This window comes from Neolamprologus multifasciatus, chromosome 10 (assembly GCF_963576455.1).
Source record: "Neolamprologus multifasciatus chromosome 10, fNeoMul1.2, whole genome shotgun sequence".
NCBI classification, from domain to species: domain Eukaryota; kingdom Metazoa; phylum Chordata; class Actinopteri; order Cichliformes; family Cichlidae; genus Neolamprologus; species Neolamprologus multifasciatus.
The window spans coordinates 3892379-3912000 of NC_140448.1; the positions used below are offsets into that span (position 1 = coordinate 3892379).

The following is a 19622-nucleotide window of genomic DNA, read 5'->3' on the forward strand; positions in this document are numbered from 1 at the left end:
TAAATAATTACAGCTAAGAAGGAAACTAGCTGTGGAAACGAAATTACAATAAAGTGATAAAAATAGTAATAATTCTGGAACAAATACACACAAAGAAAATCCTCAAATATGTGTTTAAATCTGCTTTAAATCTGCTATAAAGTCAATTCTGCACAAGAGCTTGAAAATAGGAATAGTTTTAATTTTATTTCTAGAACTTTCATAAAGTTGAAAGCTGAGCTTCTGTGAGCTTCATAAAATCATGAAATCAATTTGATTTTCTTCACACTGTGGGATATGGAAGTCAGATCTGAATAAAAATCAAATGAACTAAAATCTGATAATTACAGATGTTGGGGCTCTTCTAAACATCATCTCATGAACAATTTCCTCTGCAAACTGCAACAATGATTCAACATCAGTGTTTTTTTGTACATGTAACACCGTCATGAGCAATCAAAGCCAGAGTTCCCCTCTTCACCATAAAAGGAGCATTTCGTTAGTCACTGACGGCAGGTAGTTGCTCAACACATCCAAACTCCAGCCTATATAACAGCTTCTCACAGCACTGAGACACAAGTTGCACACAACGAGGAACCATGAAGACTTTGACTCTGAGCATTCTGCTTGGCCTGGCAGTGGCAGTTTACTGCATGCCAGTATCTCAGATTACTGGGCAAGATGAAAGTTTTGCAAAGGTATGTGTACTTGGCTGTTTTTTATTTTTTGGCATAGGCTAGAGTGGACAAACTTCGTGATTATTTTAATTGTTCATCCCATGTTGTTATTTGTCTTGTTTCTTGAGCTTAAACATGCTGACAGATATTTGAGTGTAAAGCTCTGAATATTTCTCTCCTCCAGAACTACCTGAAGAAATTCTTCAACCTCACAGAGGAGGAGGGTCCAACTGGCAGAAGGGGCATCAGCCCACTGAACAAGAAGCTGGCTGACATGCAGAGATTCTTTGGTCTCCAGATCACCGGGTCTCTGGATGCTGACACTTTGGCCATGATGAAGAAGCCCCGCTGTGGGGTTCCCGATGAACAGGTCGCTCGTTTCTCCACTTTTGATAACAGCGCTAAATGGGAGAAAAACAGCCTCACATACAGGTGAATGATCTAAAGACACAACATAACACACAACGTGAGAAAATGTGACCACACTAATGATTTTCTTGGATATTGTTGTGCTCTGCAGGATCGAGAACTACACACCTGACATGTCTGTGGCAGAGGTGGATGACTCCATAGACAAAGCTCTGCAGGTGTGGGCCAATGTCACTCCACTGAGGTTCACAAGGATCTACAGTGGCATTGCTGATATGATGATCTCCTTTGGTCGCCAGGGTGAGTCTAAAAACACACTAAGTAATATAATCACTGAACGTTTTTATTGTATTATTGCACAAGACATGATCATCCCACCTATCAGTCAGGAACACTAAGCTTTTTTAGTGTCTGTGTTTTGTTTGGCCAACTCTGAAACTACTATCTTCTAACAGCACATGGTGATTTTTACCCCTTTGATGGCCCTGATGGCACTCTCGCCCACGCATTTGCTCCCGGTACTGGCATTGGAGGGGATGCCCATTTTGACGAAGATGAAACGTTCACGTTCCGCTCAAAAGCAGGTAAGTTTGTTTACTTTTATAATAATAATAATAATAATAATAATAATAATAATACATTTTATTTATAGGCGCCTTTCAGACCCTCAAGGTCACCTTACAGTCACACGTAAACATACCATAAAAAAAACATAAGAAAAATGTATATATAGCAAACATGGTAGATAGAATTTAGACATAAACAGTCATAAAAGTATAAAAGCAAATATAAAAACTGAGCAAGGTAAAAATGGCCTAAGAGAGATCAGGTCTATGCAATTCTAAACAGATGGGTTTTGAGTAGTGATTTAAAAGTGGTGAGACAGTGTGTGGTCCGTAGAGCAAGTGGAAGTGCATCCAAAGTCTTGGGGCAGAACAACTAAAGGCTCTGAGTCCAATGGTAATCAGGCGATCAGGTGGAACTGACAGAAAGGAAGCTGAAGAAGAGCGGAGTTTACGAGCTGTAACCAATTGTCATTCTGTGTTTTCTACTTCAGGCTACGTCCTCTTTATGGTTGCTGCCCATGAATTTGGTCACTCTCTGGGCTTGTCTCACTCCAATGACCCCGGTGCTCTCATGTACCCAGTGTACTCATACAGTAACCCTGACACCTATGTTCTTCCCCGGGATGACGTTAATGGCATCCAGTCCCTCTATGGTGAGTGCTAAATTCTTTTTTTGGTTTTATTCAATTAAAAATATTTGAGTTGACAAAAATCTTAGAAGAACCTGTGCATAAATAATTTTACAACTTACAACAGTGTGATATTTATTAAATTACCTCCAGGTCCAAATGAGGATATCCTTGTACCTGGACCTACAGCCCCCACTACTCCTGATGCCTGTGATTCAACGATGGTTTTGGATGCTGTTGCCACACTGCGAGGAGAGATGCTCTTCTTCAAGGACAGGTATCACAAAATAAATGCATGAATACCTGAGCTACTGAGATTTGCTGACTGATCATTTACATTAATGTACATTTTCTGTGTGTCTTCACAGATTCTTCTGGCGCAACCACCCTCAGAGCACCACACCTCAGCAAACTCTCATCACAAATTTCTGGCCCGATGCCCCTGTTGACATTGATGCTGCTTATGAGAGCCAACAATCAGACCGTGTCTTACTTTTTAAAGGTATGCTTTCCCAGTGTCCACCTAATGCAGCACTCCTTTGAAGTCAGCATTTTTGTGCCTTTACATAGCTTTACTATAAAGTCTACTTCTTATTTGTTCACAGGTCAGAAGGTGTGGGCTTTCAGCGGCTATGATCTTGTAAGTGGCTTTCCTAAACCAATATCCAGCTTTGGTCTGCCCAAAACAGTGAAGAAAGTTGATGCGGCCCTCTATGACGAACAAAGTGGGAAGACTCTGTTCTTTGTAGGCAGTGAATACTACAGGTGTGTTCCACTAAGACCTGAGAAAATTACGCAACCGATTTCCATACGGCAGCTTACAAGTTGTATTACAAATGTTAGATGAATCTAAATACATTTTTCTTTTCCCAGTTATAATGAGGCCACAAAGAAGATGGATAAGGGATTCCCCAAACAGGTGGATGAGACCTTCTTGGGAATGACCTCCCAAGTGACTGCAGCTCTGCAGCAAGGAGGTGAGCAGCAATTCAGGCTTGAAGACCACTGAAACAAGACAATGAATTCTGTTTTTGATATTTCTATTTTTATCTTTTGAGTTTACATGTAATGAATGATTGCTATTTTAACATGTTTAAAAATCCCTCTGGTCTGTTATGCAGCACTGCGAGATCTCGCAAAACAAACTCGGGATCTCGCAAAAGTTTTGCCGGCCGGGAGGTCGAGGCACGATGTGCCGGGAAAGTGGTGTTCCTGACACCCACTAGCTTCGAGCTAGTGGGTGTCAGATCTCCGAAAACGTCGGAGCACTTTTGCAAATATGTGATGTCTTGTAAACCGAGCAGGTATCTGACGTTTACACAACTACATTCACGCCTCAAAATATCTTAAAATTGTATTTTGAGATATTAAAATACAGAAAGAGTAATATTACAACTAAGTAGCTGCCGCCATTGTTGGAATTCAACTTTTGCGAGATCCCGAGTTAGTTTTGCGAGATCTCGCAAAAGTCCGTCTTAATCTTTTTTTTCTCCCATGTCCCCTGCGGGGCTCCGTAGGATTATATGGTGCACTGTCGATTTAAAAATAATAATAATAAATTAAAGGACTTTAAATGGTAAATGGACTGGTTCTTATATAGCGCTTTTCTACTCTCACTGAGTACTCAAAGTTCTTTCTACAACTGGTGCATTCACCCGATCAGACCCATTCACACAAGCACATTATCTAAGGTTTTTAGTGCTTCTATCTGACATTCACTCGAATTCACACTCCAATGGATGCATCAGAGGGCAACATGGGGTTAGTATCTTTCCCAAAGATATTTAGCATGTAGACTGGAGGAGCCTGGGATCGAACCACCAACCCTCCGGTGAGTAAATGACCCGTGATTTTTAGCTAACTGAAACATAGTTGGTCATATTATAATAAAATTACACAACAGAAAAGAATACAATTTGTATTTTAACTTGAAATTAAATTCTTAGGAATGTAGGGTAGCAGAACAAGTAGAATAAAAGTAAAATACAAGAGATAAATGATTCTAAAAAAAACAACAACCAAGAATTGAGAAGTAATAACTAAGTAGGGAAATGCAGACATAATTGAACTTAACAAAACGGATTTGACAAATGAGATTGGGACAAGAAATACACTAAGAAAATACATAAAGAAGAAAATGTAACTAATAAGCAAACTAAGAATCAGATATTATTAATGAATGGAACGTGAATATCCACAAACTCAAGTACCCAGAACCATGACACCATGAACACCACAGCTGTTATGAATCAGTCCAACAACAGTACAATTAGCTACGTCAAACTAACAAGTGTAGCCTGCACTAGAGTGCCACTTTTGTTCAAGCAGCCTTTGAATAACACAACGTTAGCATACTTTGTTTTGTTTTAAATGTTGCTTCACAATATGCAAAAACAGAACTTCAGCAGTGATAGCACAGTGATATAGTGGTTAGAGCTATTGCCTCACAGCAAGAAGGTTATATTTTTAAATCCATCCTGGGATTTTTTCCCTTTGTAGGTACTTCAGATTCCTCCCAACAGCCCAAAGACATGCATGGAGTTGGGTTAATTGGTGATGCTAAATAGGTATGAATGACTCTGGTGAAGCCTGACACTGGACTAGATAAGTAGACAAAATACAGCAGCTGCACCTTTGACTTACAGATATATGTAGCAAACTACACTGAAAGAGTTGGTGTTTATAGATGCACAGTGACAGGAAACAACTCACCTCAAATATCTTAAACCTAAAGTAATGAGTTGTTTTGATAATGCAGTTATACAAATAGCGATATTTCTGTAAAAATGTAGGAAGTGATAGTCAGAAAATAAAGAAAGTAATTAAAATGGTAATAGTAAAACTATCTGCGAGTTTTACACCTGAAACTATTACAGCTTTATCCTAATGGATAATGGTGACTTTAGCATATTATTATGCTTAATATTTAGCGTATATAAAAATAAAATAATTATCACATTTAACCCTATAGCTTTAGCTAGTACACAAGCATGCTAACGCTTGCTAATTTGCACAAAACAAATGATATGTCAGCATTTTGATGTGATGAGGGAAGGTCACAGGATCACCAAAAATATTACAAGTCATTCTGAGTACTTTTATTCAAATTAAGTTCTAATTATTTCATAATGGAAGTGGCTGAACTACAGTAAAATCATATAAAAATATCATATAAAAATAGATGCACCATATAACTATTGAGAGAAAAATTCAGAAAATATCAGCTTTGATTTTGAATACCGTGATCATTAGTTCATTGGTCTCAGCTTACATAGTTCACAAGTAAAAACAAAGATTTATCACTGAAGCTATTTCAGCGTCCTGGGTCCGTGACCCAGTGCTTTGTGTTCTGTGTTATTAATAAGCTTTGAGTTCATCATGGTTCATGACTGCTAGTGTTTTAGTTTCTGTCTTGTATTTCTAGCTTTCTAGTTTTTCTGTTTTGTGATTTCTAGTTCTTAGGTTTTGTTCCTGTGCCCCTGATGTTAAGTGTAGGTTTAATTCTGTCATGTTTATTTTCTTGCTCCCTAGTTGTGTCTCATGTCGCAGTTTGTTACTCCTGTCCTTGTGCGCCGTGTTTGTCCTATTCAGTGTCAAGAGCGTGCCTCTGTGCCTGTCGTGTGTTTCCTCTTTTATTTTGATAGTCCCTGTCCTGTGTGCAGTGTGTCTGATTTTGCTTCCCTTGTCCCATTAGGTCTTTTTTGTCCCAGCTGTGTTGCCACCTGTTTCCAATCCTCTCATTGTCCTGCTTGTGTATTTAAGTCCTTTGTTTCTCTGTGAGTCGTTGCGTTGTACCCTTAACGTGCTGTGTTTTTTCCTCCGAGCTCCCTGTGATCTTCGTCCTTAGTCTCTAGTTTTCAGGTTTCTAGTTTTCTAGCTTCCCAGTGTTAGTGATGGCCAAATGAAGCTTTCTGAAGCATTGAAGCTTGTGTTCATTACTCAAAGCTTTTCAACACAGTCGTCTTTGGTGACATCTGGTGGCCAAAAATATGAAGAGCAGCTTGAATCCACAATATAAAATGAACTGCTTCATTATGACTAGAGATGGCACGATACCACTTTTTTGTGTCCGATACCGATACCGATATCATAAATTTGGATATCTGCCGATACCGATATGAATCCGATATAGTGTGTTTTTTAATCAACAAAAATGTTTTTTTAATATCTTGCTGCTTTTTGTATAAGTTCATACTCAAATTAAAAAACAACAACAACACTAAAGCTATTCTGTTATACCTGTATGTTTAAAAAAACAAAACAAAACACACTGCACCCAAACTATTTCATAGATCAGCAACACTGATCAATCTAATAAAGTTAAACCTGCACCATCCTTCCTATTCTGGTATTTTAAAGAGTACTTAGCAGAAATATTAAGCAACCTAACTAATAGGGTTGCAAACTCCCAGCAAAAGAAAATAGGGAACCACCCTCTTCCTCATGATGCTTAATCAATGTAATCAACTTTAATTTGATGCAGGGTGAAAAAAATTCACAGAAATAAATTATTTTTCAAGAATAATTAAATAGATTCAACATCTTTCTTCAACAGAATTGCAGAATTCACAGATGGTACTTTCCCAAAGGAAAAAGTACTACAGCTTACTAGGGTATATTAGACTTAACAGTTATTATCTACAGTAATGGACTTCTATACATTTTACATCAGATTAAAACTTTGGGTGTAAGATTCAGATAATTATTAAATAATTAAAAGCTAGATATTTTAAATGAGAATAAGAAAGAAAAGTATGTCTTTGTGCCCCTTTTCCCTGTTCATGCTCTATCGGCCCCCCTGGCTAAACTTTGCTAGATCCGCCCCTGCACAGTTACCAGCCGTCAGCTGCGTAGAAAAAGATCCTGGTCTAGAAAGTAATATTAAATAAATTCTAACAACAGCTTATCAAGCTTAATAGTGCTGCTGTTGTTCAGCCGCTGGTTTCCTCTTTCTGGTGCAAAGTGGGCCAAAAACAAAGAAGAGAGACGGACTCGCGACAGAAAAGCCGATCAGCTGATCATTGATCAGTTTCACGATTGAAGTAGCAGAGGGAGGAAGAGAGAGAGAGAGAGAGAGAGAGGCAGTTGCTCTATATATCGGTTGTTAAGCTTAACGCGGGAATGCTTTACAAACATTCAGAGATGAACTTACACACTTGCTTTACTTCTCTCTGAGATAACTTCCTCGGAGATAAAATGTTTGCTAGCAGGCTACAAATACACACAGCCGCTCTATCACGTGACCACACTGCTCCGACGTGCTACGGTTATGAGCCGAGTTACGCCATGTCGCAAGTTTTTTGAGGTGCTTTTTTGATATTTAATGGATCGGATTACATTTTTTATTTCTCTCCGATATCCGATCCAGCAATTTAGGTCAGTATCGGACCGATACCGATACGTAATATCGGATCGGTCCATCTCTAATTATGACCAGGGGCGGATCTAGAGAAATTTTCTTAGGGTGGCATGAGGGTGGCATGAGGGTGGCAAAGAAATCAAATGGGGTGGCAAAATCGAAATCATTCACTGTTGACTGTAACTACTCTCAAACTGTTAATGCTATCTTATTTTAATAAACAATACTGTCATATGCAAGACTGGGGTGGCACTTGGGGTGGCAAGGGATCATTTCAGGGTGGCACTTGCCACCCCATGCCACCCTTCTAGATCCGCCCCTGCTAACCTTTTTTTTTTTTTTTTTTTTTTTTAAATTTATTTATATTTTGCACACATTTACAATCTCTCATTGGGAGACAACATTGGTGCAACAACATCTTGAAATGTTAAGTAAGAAAACAAAAGCAATAGAAGACTAACAGAAAAACAAAAAACAATATAAATATGCGTGAAGGCCATTCTTATGACATTTAACAATATCCTTTCCGTGAACACTTTAACATGCATCAGGCTTACTTGTGTAGCCCGGATGGGAATTTGGGAGTAGATACTCATAATTCCCATGGACTTAAACGCCACAGTAACATAAGGTGTTCACAGTTAAGTTTATGTGATGTAACTGTACCCTGAATGTAATTTGCCCTGTAATATGTCACAAGGTAAATACAGGTAATTAGAACAATGAAACTGTTATGTTAATCATAAAGTATTATTTTATGGTATGTAACTCTGAAGAGAGTTAAAGTATTGTTCAGAGTTCTAATTTTCTGGAGGCCTGTGAAGGTAGCATAGAACGGGACCTGTGATCGTTGCAATGGAGGAGGAGAGGAGAACGGCATGGAGAGATGCACGAGGTTAGCTGAACAGATGTGAGAGACTCGGCTAGTTTACGGAGGTTAACTAGCACAAGAGAGTGCGTGTCTAGAAAGTTAACCGTGCGAGAGCTTTGCAACAGAGTGCGGGCGAAGTGACTTTTTGTTTCAACTGTCGCACCACCATGAAAAAAAACTGTTTCTAGCTACGACAGCCGAGGCTAAAGGCTAGCCCGGACTGCTTGGCTGCGCCGCGGAGGCAGCCGCTATGGACTGTCGGAGAGCTGGACAGTGACTGGCTAACGTGCTGTAGCAGAGACAGCATCGGGTCCACAGGGAGAGTGGACAGTGGATTTATTTTGGACTGGTGAACGGCAACCTACTGAGCAACTGAACTGTAAGTTGGACTTTTGTGCTCATACTGGGGAGAAGAGGATTTTTCTCCATCGTCTGCTGTGAGCAGCGAACAGGCCTGCAACAAGTGTGAATGTGAGTGCGTGTGGGGCCCATGTGTGAATATTGTGTATCTAGTGGAGTTATATAGCATATTTTTGAGTGTATATTAGTGAGTCACTTACCAAGAGGTGATAACATAATTTGTGTTGTTTAACATAATGTCAAAGGGAATTATTTCATTTACACAGCATGTTTCATTTGTTTATGAAGCTGGATATCATTTGAATTGAGTTAAGAAAAGGGTGTGTTGTACATTACTTTTGCCAGCCCTTACATTCAGTAAACGTGTGGTTGGTGTTAAAGAGTTGTCTGGGGTTGATTCTTTTACTACTGGTTAAGTCTAACTTGCAGGCAAAGGTTTACTGATAGTTTCCCTGATTCCTGTCTATACCAGAACCATTTGTGGTATCTAGGCTGTAAGGAACCTAACACCCCGCCTAGGGGGTCCAAACTGAGGTAAGTGGATTTAGACTCAGTATCACGGGTGGGGTGCTACATAAAATGGAGGCACCGCTGGGATAAAGACTGGTAGTAATTAGTATTAACTTGTGACCCAGACAACCCTTAAAGAGAGAGTGATTTGAAGTTATAATAATTTATTTTTTACAGCAGAGCAAAATCAGTTTGTGTTTGGTATTGTGTTACACTATACACATACAGCAATCACACGCACCCAGCACCAAGAAATGGCTCAGTTACGGCACTGGTGTAAAGGAGAAGGCCTTAACCCTTTGCATGCCATACTACTTAGAGATGTTCCCGAGGACACAGAGATTGAAGTCATAGAAAGAACTCTGCAATCCATTAAAGTTCTTGGATGTGTGAAGGTTAGAGGACGTATGTATGATCCTCAGAGCAAGTGTTTGACCGTACTGTGTGAATGCAGAGAAAAGGTAAACACTAAAGCCATTCCTCTGGACATTCTGGCTGATGGCAGCAATTCACCCTGGAGAATCATCGGCCACTTAGAGGAGGAGGATGGTTCAGATGACCAGCTGGGTGCAGATGACTGGCAGGCATCTCAAACTAATTTGGGACCTGCCGCCACACTGCAGGCCTCCACTCCTGAAGCAATCATCAGAGCTGTTGGAGACCTTCTGCAAAATACCTCTAAGCCTGCCAGTGACAATAGCAGCTACAGGAGGTTGCGCACCTTCTCAGGGGTTGTTCCCACACCCCCAGGAGAGGAGCAGTTGGAGAACTGGATACTACAGGCTCGACTGATGATAAAGGAATATGATCGGCCTGACAGAGAGAAGAAAATCAGGATAATGGAAAGTGTAAAGGGTCCTGCGTTGGAGATTTTACAGGCTGTACGATTTAATAACCCTGAAGCAACACCTCAAGAATACATTGATGTGATTGAGAATACTTTTGACACACCAGAAACAGGAGAGGAACTCTATTTTGCCTTCCGAATGCTATGTCAACACAGAGGGGAGAAACTTTCTGAGTTTCTGAGAAGAATGGAGAGATCTCTGAGCAAGGTGGTCAAAAAGGGAGGTCTGTCTCCTGCCCTCATTGACAAAGCACGTCTTGATCAGCTCATTAAAGGTGCAACAGGGTCTGACCTGATGCTGTTAAGTTTGCGTTTAAGGGAACGAAAAGATAATCCCCCTACCTTTCTGCAGCTGTTAAATGAGGTCCGCATTGAAGAGGAGCATGAAGCTTCTCGGCGCAGACTTAACCTCAACAAAGTCGTGCATGTCAAAAGCGCTACTGTACCCATAGGGGCACACGTGGAAAATCTTAGACTTGAGATACAAGGTCTGAAAACCCAAGTCAATGAGCTCACCACTGCTGGAGGGGTGCCAGGTGTCCATTCACCTGGGGCAGCATCCACAGAGTATGCTGAAGCAGATGGCTTGGGAGAAGACAAAAACCTCCAAGTGTTAAAGAAAGAAGTGGTGAAGCTAAGAAAACAGATCTCTGTCATGTCAGTCAACCCCAGCACAGGGGTTGCGGTGCCCTCGCCCAGGCACCATGGTTCTCCCACGCACCTTCACCGGGGAGCAAGAACACTCAGAGATCCCAGTCACTTTTTCTGTTATCGCTGCGGGGAGGATGAGCACATCGCTACCAAGTGTAAGGCTCCAGAAAACTACCCTAAAGTGATACAGAAATTAATTCAGGCTCAACGGAAGCAGGGAGAAAGTAATAAAACTCCCAGTTCTGCAAAAGAACCGAACACCACCAATGTAGGTGTTAACGGGAGTGTTGTCAATGTCAGGACGCCTAGTTTCCCTGAAGGACTGGTAGGGCCACCCTCCACAGCCGGTGTGAAGGTAGATGGTGTACCTTGCACTGCTCTCTTAGACAGTGGCTCTCAGGTGACCATCATTTTTGACAGCTGGTATTCAAAACACTTGTCTCATGTGCCTTTATGCTCTGTTACGGGCCTAGATATTTGGGGCCTAAGTGAATCAGAGACCAGCTATCCTTACAGGGGGTACATTCAAATTGAATTGGAATTCCCTGAAGAAACACGAGAGAAAGTTGAGACTATCCCAGTCCTCGCTTTGGTGTGCCCAGACCCTCGGTGCTCAGATACCATACCTGTCTTGGTGGGCACCAATGTTCATAAAAATCAGACCCATTTCTGCAACTGGAAAGAAAGTGAGAGTGGAGAATGTTTGCTCTGCCAAAGTGAATGTTCAGCAGCCTCAGAACCTACCTACTATTATGTCTGAGTCTGCCAAGGATGATGACAGTCCAGTAGCTAACGTTAAGTGAACTGGTCCTGGACCACTGGTCATTCCAGCTGGGAAAGAACATATAGCTGTCTGTAGAGTCAAAGACATCCACACTATTGGAGACAGCATCCTCATCACAGAACGGGCAGCTTCACATGCCCTTCCCCCAAGTGTGCTTGTGCAGCCAACCGTATTGTTCTCAAAGATGCTTGATAGAGACAAGTTTCTGGTGCTCATGCGCAACCAGTCACTAAAAGACACTGCCATTCCCATGGGCACTGTGGTTGCACACCTGCATGTAGCTGATATAGTGACTGATGTCCCAGGCCCAAACACAAAAGCTTCTACTAAGCTTGACCCATCTCTGTTTAATTTTGGGGACTCTCCTATACCAGCTGAATGGAAACAGAGGCTTAGTCAGAAACTTGCAGAGAGAGGCAAAGTTTTCTCGACGGAGGAATGGGATGTGGGTTTGGCTAAAGGAGTGCAACATCACATCCGTCTAGCTGACCATACCCCCTTCCGAGAGCGGTCCCGCCGTGTTGCCCCAGCTGATCTGGATGACTTACGCCGCCACCTGCAAAGACTTTTGGCAGCGGGGATAATAAAAGAATCAAGGAGTCCCTATGCTTCCCCCATTGTCTTGGCACGAAAGAAAACGGGGCGGTTGCGCATGTGTGTGGACTATCGGACCCTGAATCGCAGAACTGTCCCTGACCAATACACAGTTCCTCGCATTGACGAGGCATTGGACTGTTTGTCTGGCAGCAGGTGGTTCTCTGTCTTGGATTTGCGTAGTGGATACTGCCAAATTCCCATGGCAGAAGAGGACAAGGAGAAGACTGCTTTCATATGTCATTTGGGATTCTTTCAATTTGAGAGGATGCCCCAGGGGATAACAGGAGCTCCCGCGACCTTTCAAAGAGTAATGGAGAAAGCAGTGGGAGACATGCACATGATTGAGGTCATAGTGTACCTTGACGATTTGATCGTTTTCGGAAGAACTTTGGAAGAACATGAGCAGAGACTAATCAAAGTTCTTGACAGACTGGAAGAGACTGGCCTTAAATTGTCCATTGACAAATGTCAGTTCTGCAGGCCACAGGTAACATATGTTGGACACATAGTGTCAGAGAAAGGGATTGCCACTGACCCAAGCAAAGTTGAGGCGGTAGCTCGCTGGAAGCAACCCACCGATCTCCCATCACTGCAGTCTTTCCTAGGGTTCTGTGGGTATTACCGTCGCTTCATAAAGGACTACTCCATCATTGTCAAGCCGTTAACCGAACTATGTAAAGGTTACCCACCAACTCAGAAAGGAAAGAGAGCTGTCAGAGTCCCAGAAAAGACCTACCATCGGGTAAATGAACCGTTTGGGGACAGGTGGGATGCTGCATGTACAGAGGCTTTCCAGAACATTATACATTCTCTTACAAATGCACCTGTTCTGGCATTCGCAGACCCAACCAAGCCTTATGTGTTGCACATTGATGCTAGCCTTCAGGGGTTGGGTGCTGTGCTCAACCAAGAACACCCAGAAGGGCTGCGACCAGTTGCATTTGCTAGCCGAAAGCTTCGCTCATCAGAGAAAAACTACCCCGTGCACCAGCTTGAGTTTTTGGCGTTGAAGTGGGCTGTAGTTGACAAGTTTCACGACCACCTGTACGGAGCACAGTTCACGGTGAGGTCGGATAACAATCCCCTCACATATATCCTCACCACTGCCAAGCTCAATGCCACTGGGCATCGGTGGTTAGCTGCTCTTGCCACTTACGATTTCACTCTCCAGTACCGACCTGGAAGCAGCAACATTGATGCTGACGCGTTATCGCGCAACCCCTTACCAACAGACGACACTGATTGGCAAACTCTGCCCTTGGACAGTGTCAAAGCTCTGGGTAAGCAGATCTCCTGTAGAAAGTCAGCAGGAGGAGGGACAGTCAGCTTTGCTGAATCTTTAGGGGTTTCCCCTGAGGCACTCCCAGAGTGTTTTGTTTTCCCCACTCATCTTGACTACGGGTGTTTGACCCAGATAAGCAAAGCAGAGCTTATCAAAGCACAAGACAATGATCCAGTGATCACTCCTGTAAAGAAATTCATGAATGGAGCGATTCCCTTTACTTTCGATAAGGACTCCAATGCAGAAGCCATGTTGCTTCAAAGAGAGGCAAACAAGTTGGCAATCACTGATGGAGTACTCTACCGGAAAGTACAGAGACAACCTGGAAAGGAAATACATCAGCTTGTACTACCCTGAGAGCATGTTGCCATGGTGCTTAGATCACTTCATGATGAGTCAGGTCACCTGGGGGTGGACAAGACTGTGGAGCTCATACGAGACCGATTCTACTGGCCTAGGATGAGTGCAGAAGTTGAGCAATACATAAGGAACTGTGGGAGATGTGTTGCACGTAAAGCACCTAATTCAATTCAATTTTATTTATATAGCGCCAAATCACAACAAAAGTCGCCTCAAGGCGCTTCATAGATACAGAGAAAAACCCAACAATCATATGACCCCCTATGAGCAAGCACTTTGGCGACAGTGGGAAGGAAAAACTCCCTTTTAGCAGGAAGAAACCTCCGGCAGAACCAGGCTCAGGGAGGGGCGGCCATCTGCTGCGACCGGTTGGGGTGAGAGAAGGAAGACAGGATAAAAGACATGCTGTGGAAGAGAGACAGAGGTTAATAACAGATATGATTCAATGCAGAGAGGTCTGTTAATACATAGTGAGCGAGAAAGGTGACTGGAAAGGAAAAACTCAATGCATCATGGGAATCCCCCGGCAGCCTACATCTATTGCAGCATAACTAAGGGGGGATTCAGGGTCACCTGGTCCAGCCCTAACTATATGCTTTAGCAAAAAGGAAAGTTTTAAGCCTAATCTTAAAAGTAGAGATAGTGTCTGTCTCCCGAATCCAAACTGGAAGCTGGTTCCACAGAAGAGGGGCCTGAAAACTGAAGGCTCTCCCTCCCATTCTACTTTTAAATACTCTAGGAACAACAAGTAGGCCTGCAGAGCGGGGGCGAAGTGCTCTAATAGGGTGATATGGTACTACAAGGTTATTAAGATAAGATGGGGCCTGATTATTTAAGACCTTGTATGTGAGGAGCAGGATTTTGAATTCAATTCTGGATTTAACAGGAAGCCAATGAAGAGAAACTAATACAGGAGAAATATGCTCTCTCTTTCTAGTCCCTGTCAGTACTCTTGCTGCAGCATTTTGGATTAGCTGAAGGCTTTTCAGTGAGTTTTTTGGACATCCTGATAATAATGAATTGCAGTAGTCCAGCCTGGAAGTAATAAATGCATGAACTAGTTTTTCAGCGTCACTCTGAGACAGGATATTTCTAATTTTAGAGATGTTGCGCAAATGGAAGAACGCAGTCTTACATATTTGTTTAATATGTGCGTTGAAGGACATATCCTGGTCAAAAATGACTCCAAGGTTCCTCACAGTGTTACTGGAGGCCAAGGTAATGCCATCCAGAGTAAGAATCTGGTTAGATACCATATTTCTAAGCTTTTCAGCGCCGAGTACAATGACCTCAGTTTTATCTGAGTTAAGAAGCAGAAAGTTAGTGGCCATCCAAGTCTTTATGTCTTTAAGACATTCCTGCAGTTTAACTAATTGGTGTGTGTTATCTGGCTTCATGGACAGATAGAGCTGGGTGTCATCTGCATAGCAGTGAAAATGTATGCTATGTCTTCTAATGATGCTGCCTAGGGGAAGCATGTATAATGCAAACAGAATTGGTCCTAGCACTGAACCCTGTGGAACTCCATAATTAACCTCAGTGTGTGAAGAGGACTCTCCATTTACATGCACAAATTGGAGTCTATTAGATAGATATGATACAAACCACTTCAGTGCAATACCTGTAATACCTACAGCATGTTCTAATCGCTCTAATAGGATATTATGGTCAACAGTATCGAATGCTGCACTAAGGTCAAGAAGGACAAGCACAGAGATGAGACCACTGTCAGAGGCCATAAGAAGATCATTTGTAACCTTCACTAAAGCTGTTTCTGTGCTGTGATGAACTCTGAAACCTGACTGAAACTCTTCAAATAAACCATTCCTCTGCAGATGATCTGTTAGCTGTTTGACAACTACTCTTTCAAGGATTTTTGATATGAAAGGAAGGTTGGAGATGGGCCTATAATTAGCTAAGACTGCTGGGTCTAGAGATGGCTTTTTGAGTAAAGGTTTAACTGCAGCCACCTTGAAGGCCTGTGGTACATAGCCGATTATTAGAGATAGGTTGATCATATATAAGAGCGAAGAATTAATCAATGGCAGGACTTCTTTGAGCAGTTTTGTAGGAATGGGGTCTAAAAGACACGTTGATGGTTTGGAGGAAGTAATTATTGAAGTTAACTCAGAAAGATCGATTGGAGAAAAAGAGTCTAACTTAACATCAATGGTACTAAGAGTAGCTGTAGATAATATTACATCTGTGGGATGATTATTGGTAATTTTTTCTCTAATGATAAAAATTTTATTTGTGAAGAAGTTCATGAAGTCATCACTAGTTAACGTTAAAGGGATGTTTGGCTCAAAAGAGCTCTGACTTTTTGTCAGCCTGGCTACAGTGCTGAAGAGAAACCTGGGGTTGTTCTTATTTTCTTCAGTGATGAGTAGTAAGCTGTTCTGGCTTTGCGGAGGGCTTTCTTATAAAGCAACAAACTATTTCTCCAGGCTAAATGATGATCCTCTAAATTTGTGACACGCCATTTCCTCTCCAGATTACGAGTCATCTGCTTTAGGGTACGTGTTTGAGAATTATACTACGGGGTCAGGTACTTCTGATTAGAGACCTTAGTTTTCACTGGAGCTACAGTATCCAGAGTCGTACGTAGTGAGGAGGTGAAATTATTAACAAGATAATCGACCTCTGTTGGGGTAGCGTTCAGATAGCTGCTCTGCTCTGTGTTGGTACAGGGCATTGACGATGATAACAGTGGCTGGATTATATTCTTAAATTTAGTTACAGCGCTTTCAGAAAGACATCTACTTTGATAAAGTCCACTCTCCACTGCTGCGTAATCAATTATTGTAAATGTAAATGTTATCAAGAAATGATCAGACAGGAGAGGGTTTTCAGGAAACACTGTTAAATGTTCAGTTTCTATGCTATGTTAAAACAAGATCTAGAGTGTGATTAAAGTGGTGGGTGGGTTCTTTTACATTTTGAGAGAAACCAATTGAGTCTAACAACAGATTAAATGCCATGTTGAGGCTGTCATTTTTAGCATCTACATGGATGTTAAAATCACCCACAATAATTATTTTATCTGAGCTCAGAACTAAATTAGATATAAAGTCTGAGAAATCAGACAGAAACTCTGTGTAAGGCCCAGGTGGACGATAGATGATAACAAGTAAGACTGGTTTCTGAGTTTCACAGCTGGGGTGGACAATGTTAAGCATCAGGCTTTCAAATGAATTAAAAGTCTGTCTTGGTCTTTCATTAGTTAATAGACTGGTGTGAAAAATTGCTGCCACACCGCCCCCTCGACCTGTGCTTCGAGATTTCTGGTAGTTAGAATGACTCGGGGGTGTTGATTCATTTAAACTAACATAATCATCCTGCTGCAACCAGGTTTCTGTAAGGCAGAGTAAATCAATTTGCTGATCAATTATTAAGTCATATACTAACAGAGACTTGGAGGAGAGAGACCTAATATTTAATAATCCACATTTCACTGTTTTACTCTTTGGTTCAGACATGGATACTGTATTGTTCTTTCTTTGTAAATGTTTAAGTTGTTTGTTGCTGGTTTTTAGTTTGTTTTTTGTCTTTTTGGAAGCTGACACAGTCTCTATGGAGATGGGTTTTTGGGGGGGTAGCAGGAGGAGAGAAGCTGCAGAGAGGCATGTAAGACTGCAACTCTGCTTCCTGGTCCCAACTCTGGATAGTCATATTTTGAGGGGTTTAATAAATTTGTCCATATTTCTAGAAATGAGAGCTGCTCCATCCAAAGTGGGATGGATGCCGTCTCTCCTAACAAGACCAGGTTTCCTCCAGAAGGTTTGCCAATTATCTATGAAGCCCACATCATTTTTGGGACACCACTCAGACAGCCAGCAATTTAAGGAGAACATGCGGCTAAACATGTCACTCCTGGTCTGATTGGGGAGGGGAGCAGAGAAAACTACAGAGTCCGACATTGTTTTGGCAAAGTTGCACACCGATTCAATATTGATTTTAGTGACCTCCGATTGACGTAACCGGGGGTCATTACTGCCGACGTGAATTATGATTTTACTGAATTTACGTTTACCCTTAGCCAGCAGTTTTAAATTTCCTTCAATGTCGCCTGCTCTGGCCCCTGGAAGACAATTGACTATGGTTGCCGGTGTCTCTAGCTTCACATGTCTGAGAACAGAATCACCAATTACCAGAGTTTGACCCCCAGCGGGTGTGTCACCGAGTGGGGAAAAACGGTTAGACAACTGAACGGGTTGGTGGTGTACCTGGGGCTTCTGTTTAGGACTATGCTTCCTCCTCACCGTTACCCAGCCGCCCTCTTTCCGCAGCTGCTTGGGATCTGCCGGGGAACAGCTAGCGGGGCCTACGCCATCTTCGGCTGCACCAGCTACAGGGGCCTGGCTAGCTAAGGGTGAATGAAGGGTGCGGAGCCGAGTCTCCAGTTCAGTAATCCTGGCCTCCAGAGCTGCAAATATGCTACATTTGTTACGGATATCATTACTGCTAAAGGAGGCCGAGGAGTAACTAAACATCTGACACAATTAGCAAGAAAGTGCAGGAGGGACAGGTGAAGTAGCCATGGTGCTAACGAGTCGGCTACGAGCTAAGCTAGCGAAACAGTACAGAGACAGTGAGTGAATACTTTGGCTATAAATTAGCCAAAGTATCCGAAGCACACACAGAAAGTGTGCTTCGGATGAAGCACGTGAAGATTATACTATGAAAAAAGAATGTATTTAAAAGTTGTTAATTAAACTGCTAAGCAAATAAGCTACTCAGAAACACCACTGTGTTTGAGCAGGAACAGGAAGTGATACTATACCACAGAGCGAGCGAACACCAAGTGACAGCGCCACCGATAGGACAAGCCCGGATACATTCCGACCAGGGACGTGATTTCGACAGTAAGCTGATCCACGACCTTCTGAGAGTGTTGGGAATCCGGAAATCCCGGACAACGCCTTATCATCCCCAGGGAGATCCACAGCCAGAGAGATTTAACTGGACGTTACTTTCCATGCTGGGAACCTTGGATCCCAAGAAGAAACAGGCGTGGAATCAGTCCATTAGTCATTTGGTACACGCGTACAATTGTACGCAGAACGAAGCAACTGGGTACTCACCCTACCTGCTTATGTTTGGCAGGGAGGCCCGGCTGCCTGTGGACATCTGTTTCGGAACCAACAACCAGACACACAGCAGTCTGACACATCACCAGTACATAGCTAAGCTGATTTGCAACAAGCTTACAGCCTAGCGACAGAGGCTGCTGACAAAAGTCATCGGAGAAACAAGAAAGCACATGACAAGCATGTGAAAGAACAGACCTTGGCACCAGGAGACCGGGTGTTGCTAAAGAATTTTGGTGTCACTGGAAAGCACAAGTTGAAGAATAAGTGGAGAACTGCACCCTATGTTGTGCTTGACAAAATGCCCCGCCTACCAGTATACAGAGTGAAACCTGAGAAGGGACTGGGGGTGGAGAAAACGGTGCATCGTAACCACTTACTACCCATAGGGTATCTAGTGAGACTTCCAAATGATAGTGAACCAGAGGTGTTTGATAGACCTGTCACTCGATCCCAAAGGGGACTCGCCAAGGCTAAACCAGTTGACAATCAGGGAGATGCAATATCTTCGTCAGAGTCTGAATCCAAAGATGCATGCCTGACACAATTCCCATACATGGATTGTGAAAACCTTCCGTCACTGTCAGAACAGCTTCTGAGGGGCCGAGGTCAAAAGCCAAATGTGTTGTATCTTGAGAGTTCAACCACTGATTTGGCAGATATTGAAAGAAATTCAGATGATCATAACCCT

At 42.4% G+C, this 19622-nt stretch overlaps 1 protein-coding gene across 1 annotated transcript; it reads left to right on the forward strand.

Moving 5' to 3' along the window:
* The first annotated feature begins 538 nt into the window (after positions 1–538).
* LOC146509383 (collagenase 3-like) lies at positions 539–3244 on the forward strand. The gene is made up of 9 exons (XM_085174892.1): positions 539–677; positions 841–1088; positions 1177–1325; positions 1481–1609; positions 2083–2244; positions 2374–2497; positions 2589–2722; positions 2826–2985; positions 3094–3244. Exons 1-9 carry the CDS (start codon positions 579–581, stop codon positions 3227–3229), a joined length of 1341 nt encoding a protein of 446 aa, XP_085031018.1. The 5' UTR covers positions 539–578; the 3' UTR covers positions 3230–3244.
* Positions 3245–19622: the final 16378 nt, after the last annotated feature.

Bases quoted from the DNA above. Each gene is read 5' to 3' on its own strand.
- LOC146509383 (XM_085174892.1), top strand. From the start codon at position 579: ATGAAGACTTTGACTCTGAGCATTCTGCTTGGCCTGGCAGTGGCAGTT. The intron at 678-840 runs GTATGTGTACTT...TCTCTCCTCCAG, and splicing joins AAGATGAAAGTTTTGCAAAG to AACTACCTGAAGAAATTCTT. The intron at 2,986-3,093 runs GTGTGTTCCACT...TTCTTTTCCCAG, and splicing joins GTAGGCAGTGAATACTACAG to TTATAATGAGGCCACAAAGA.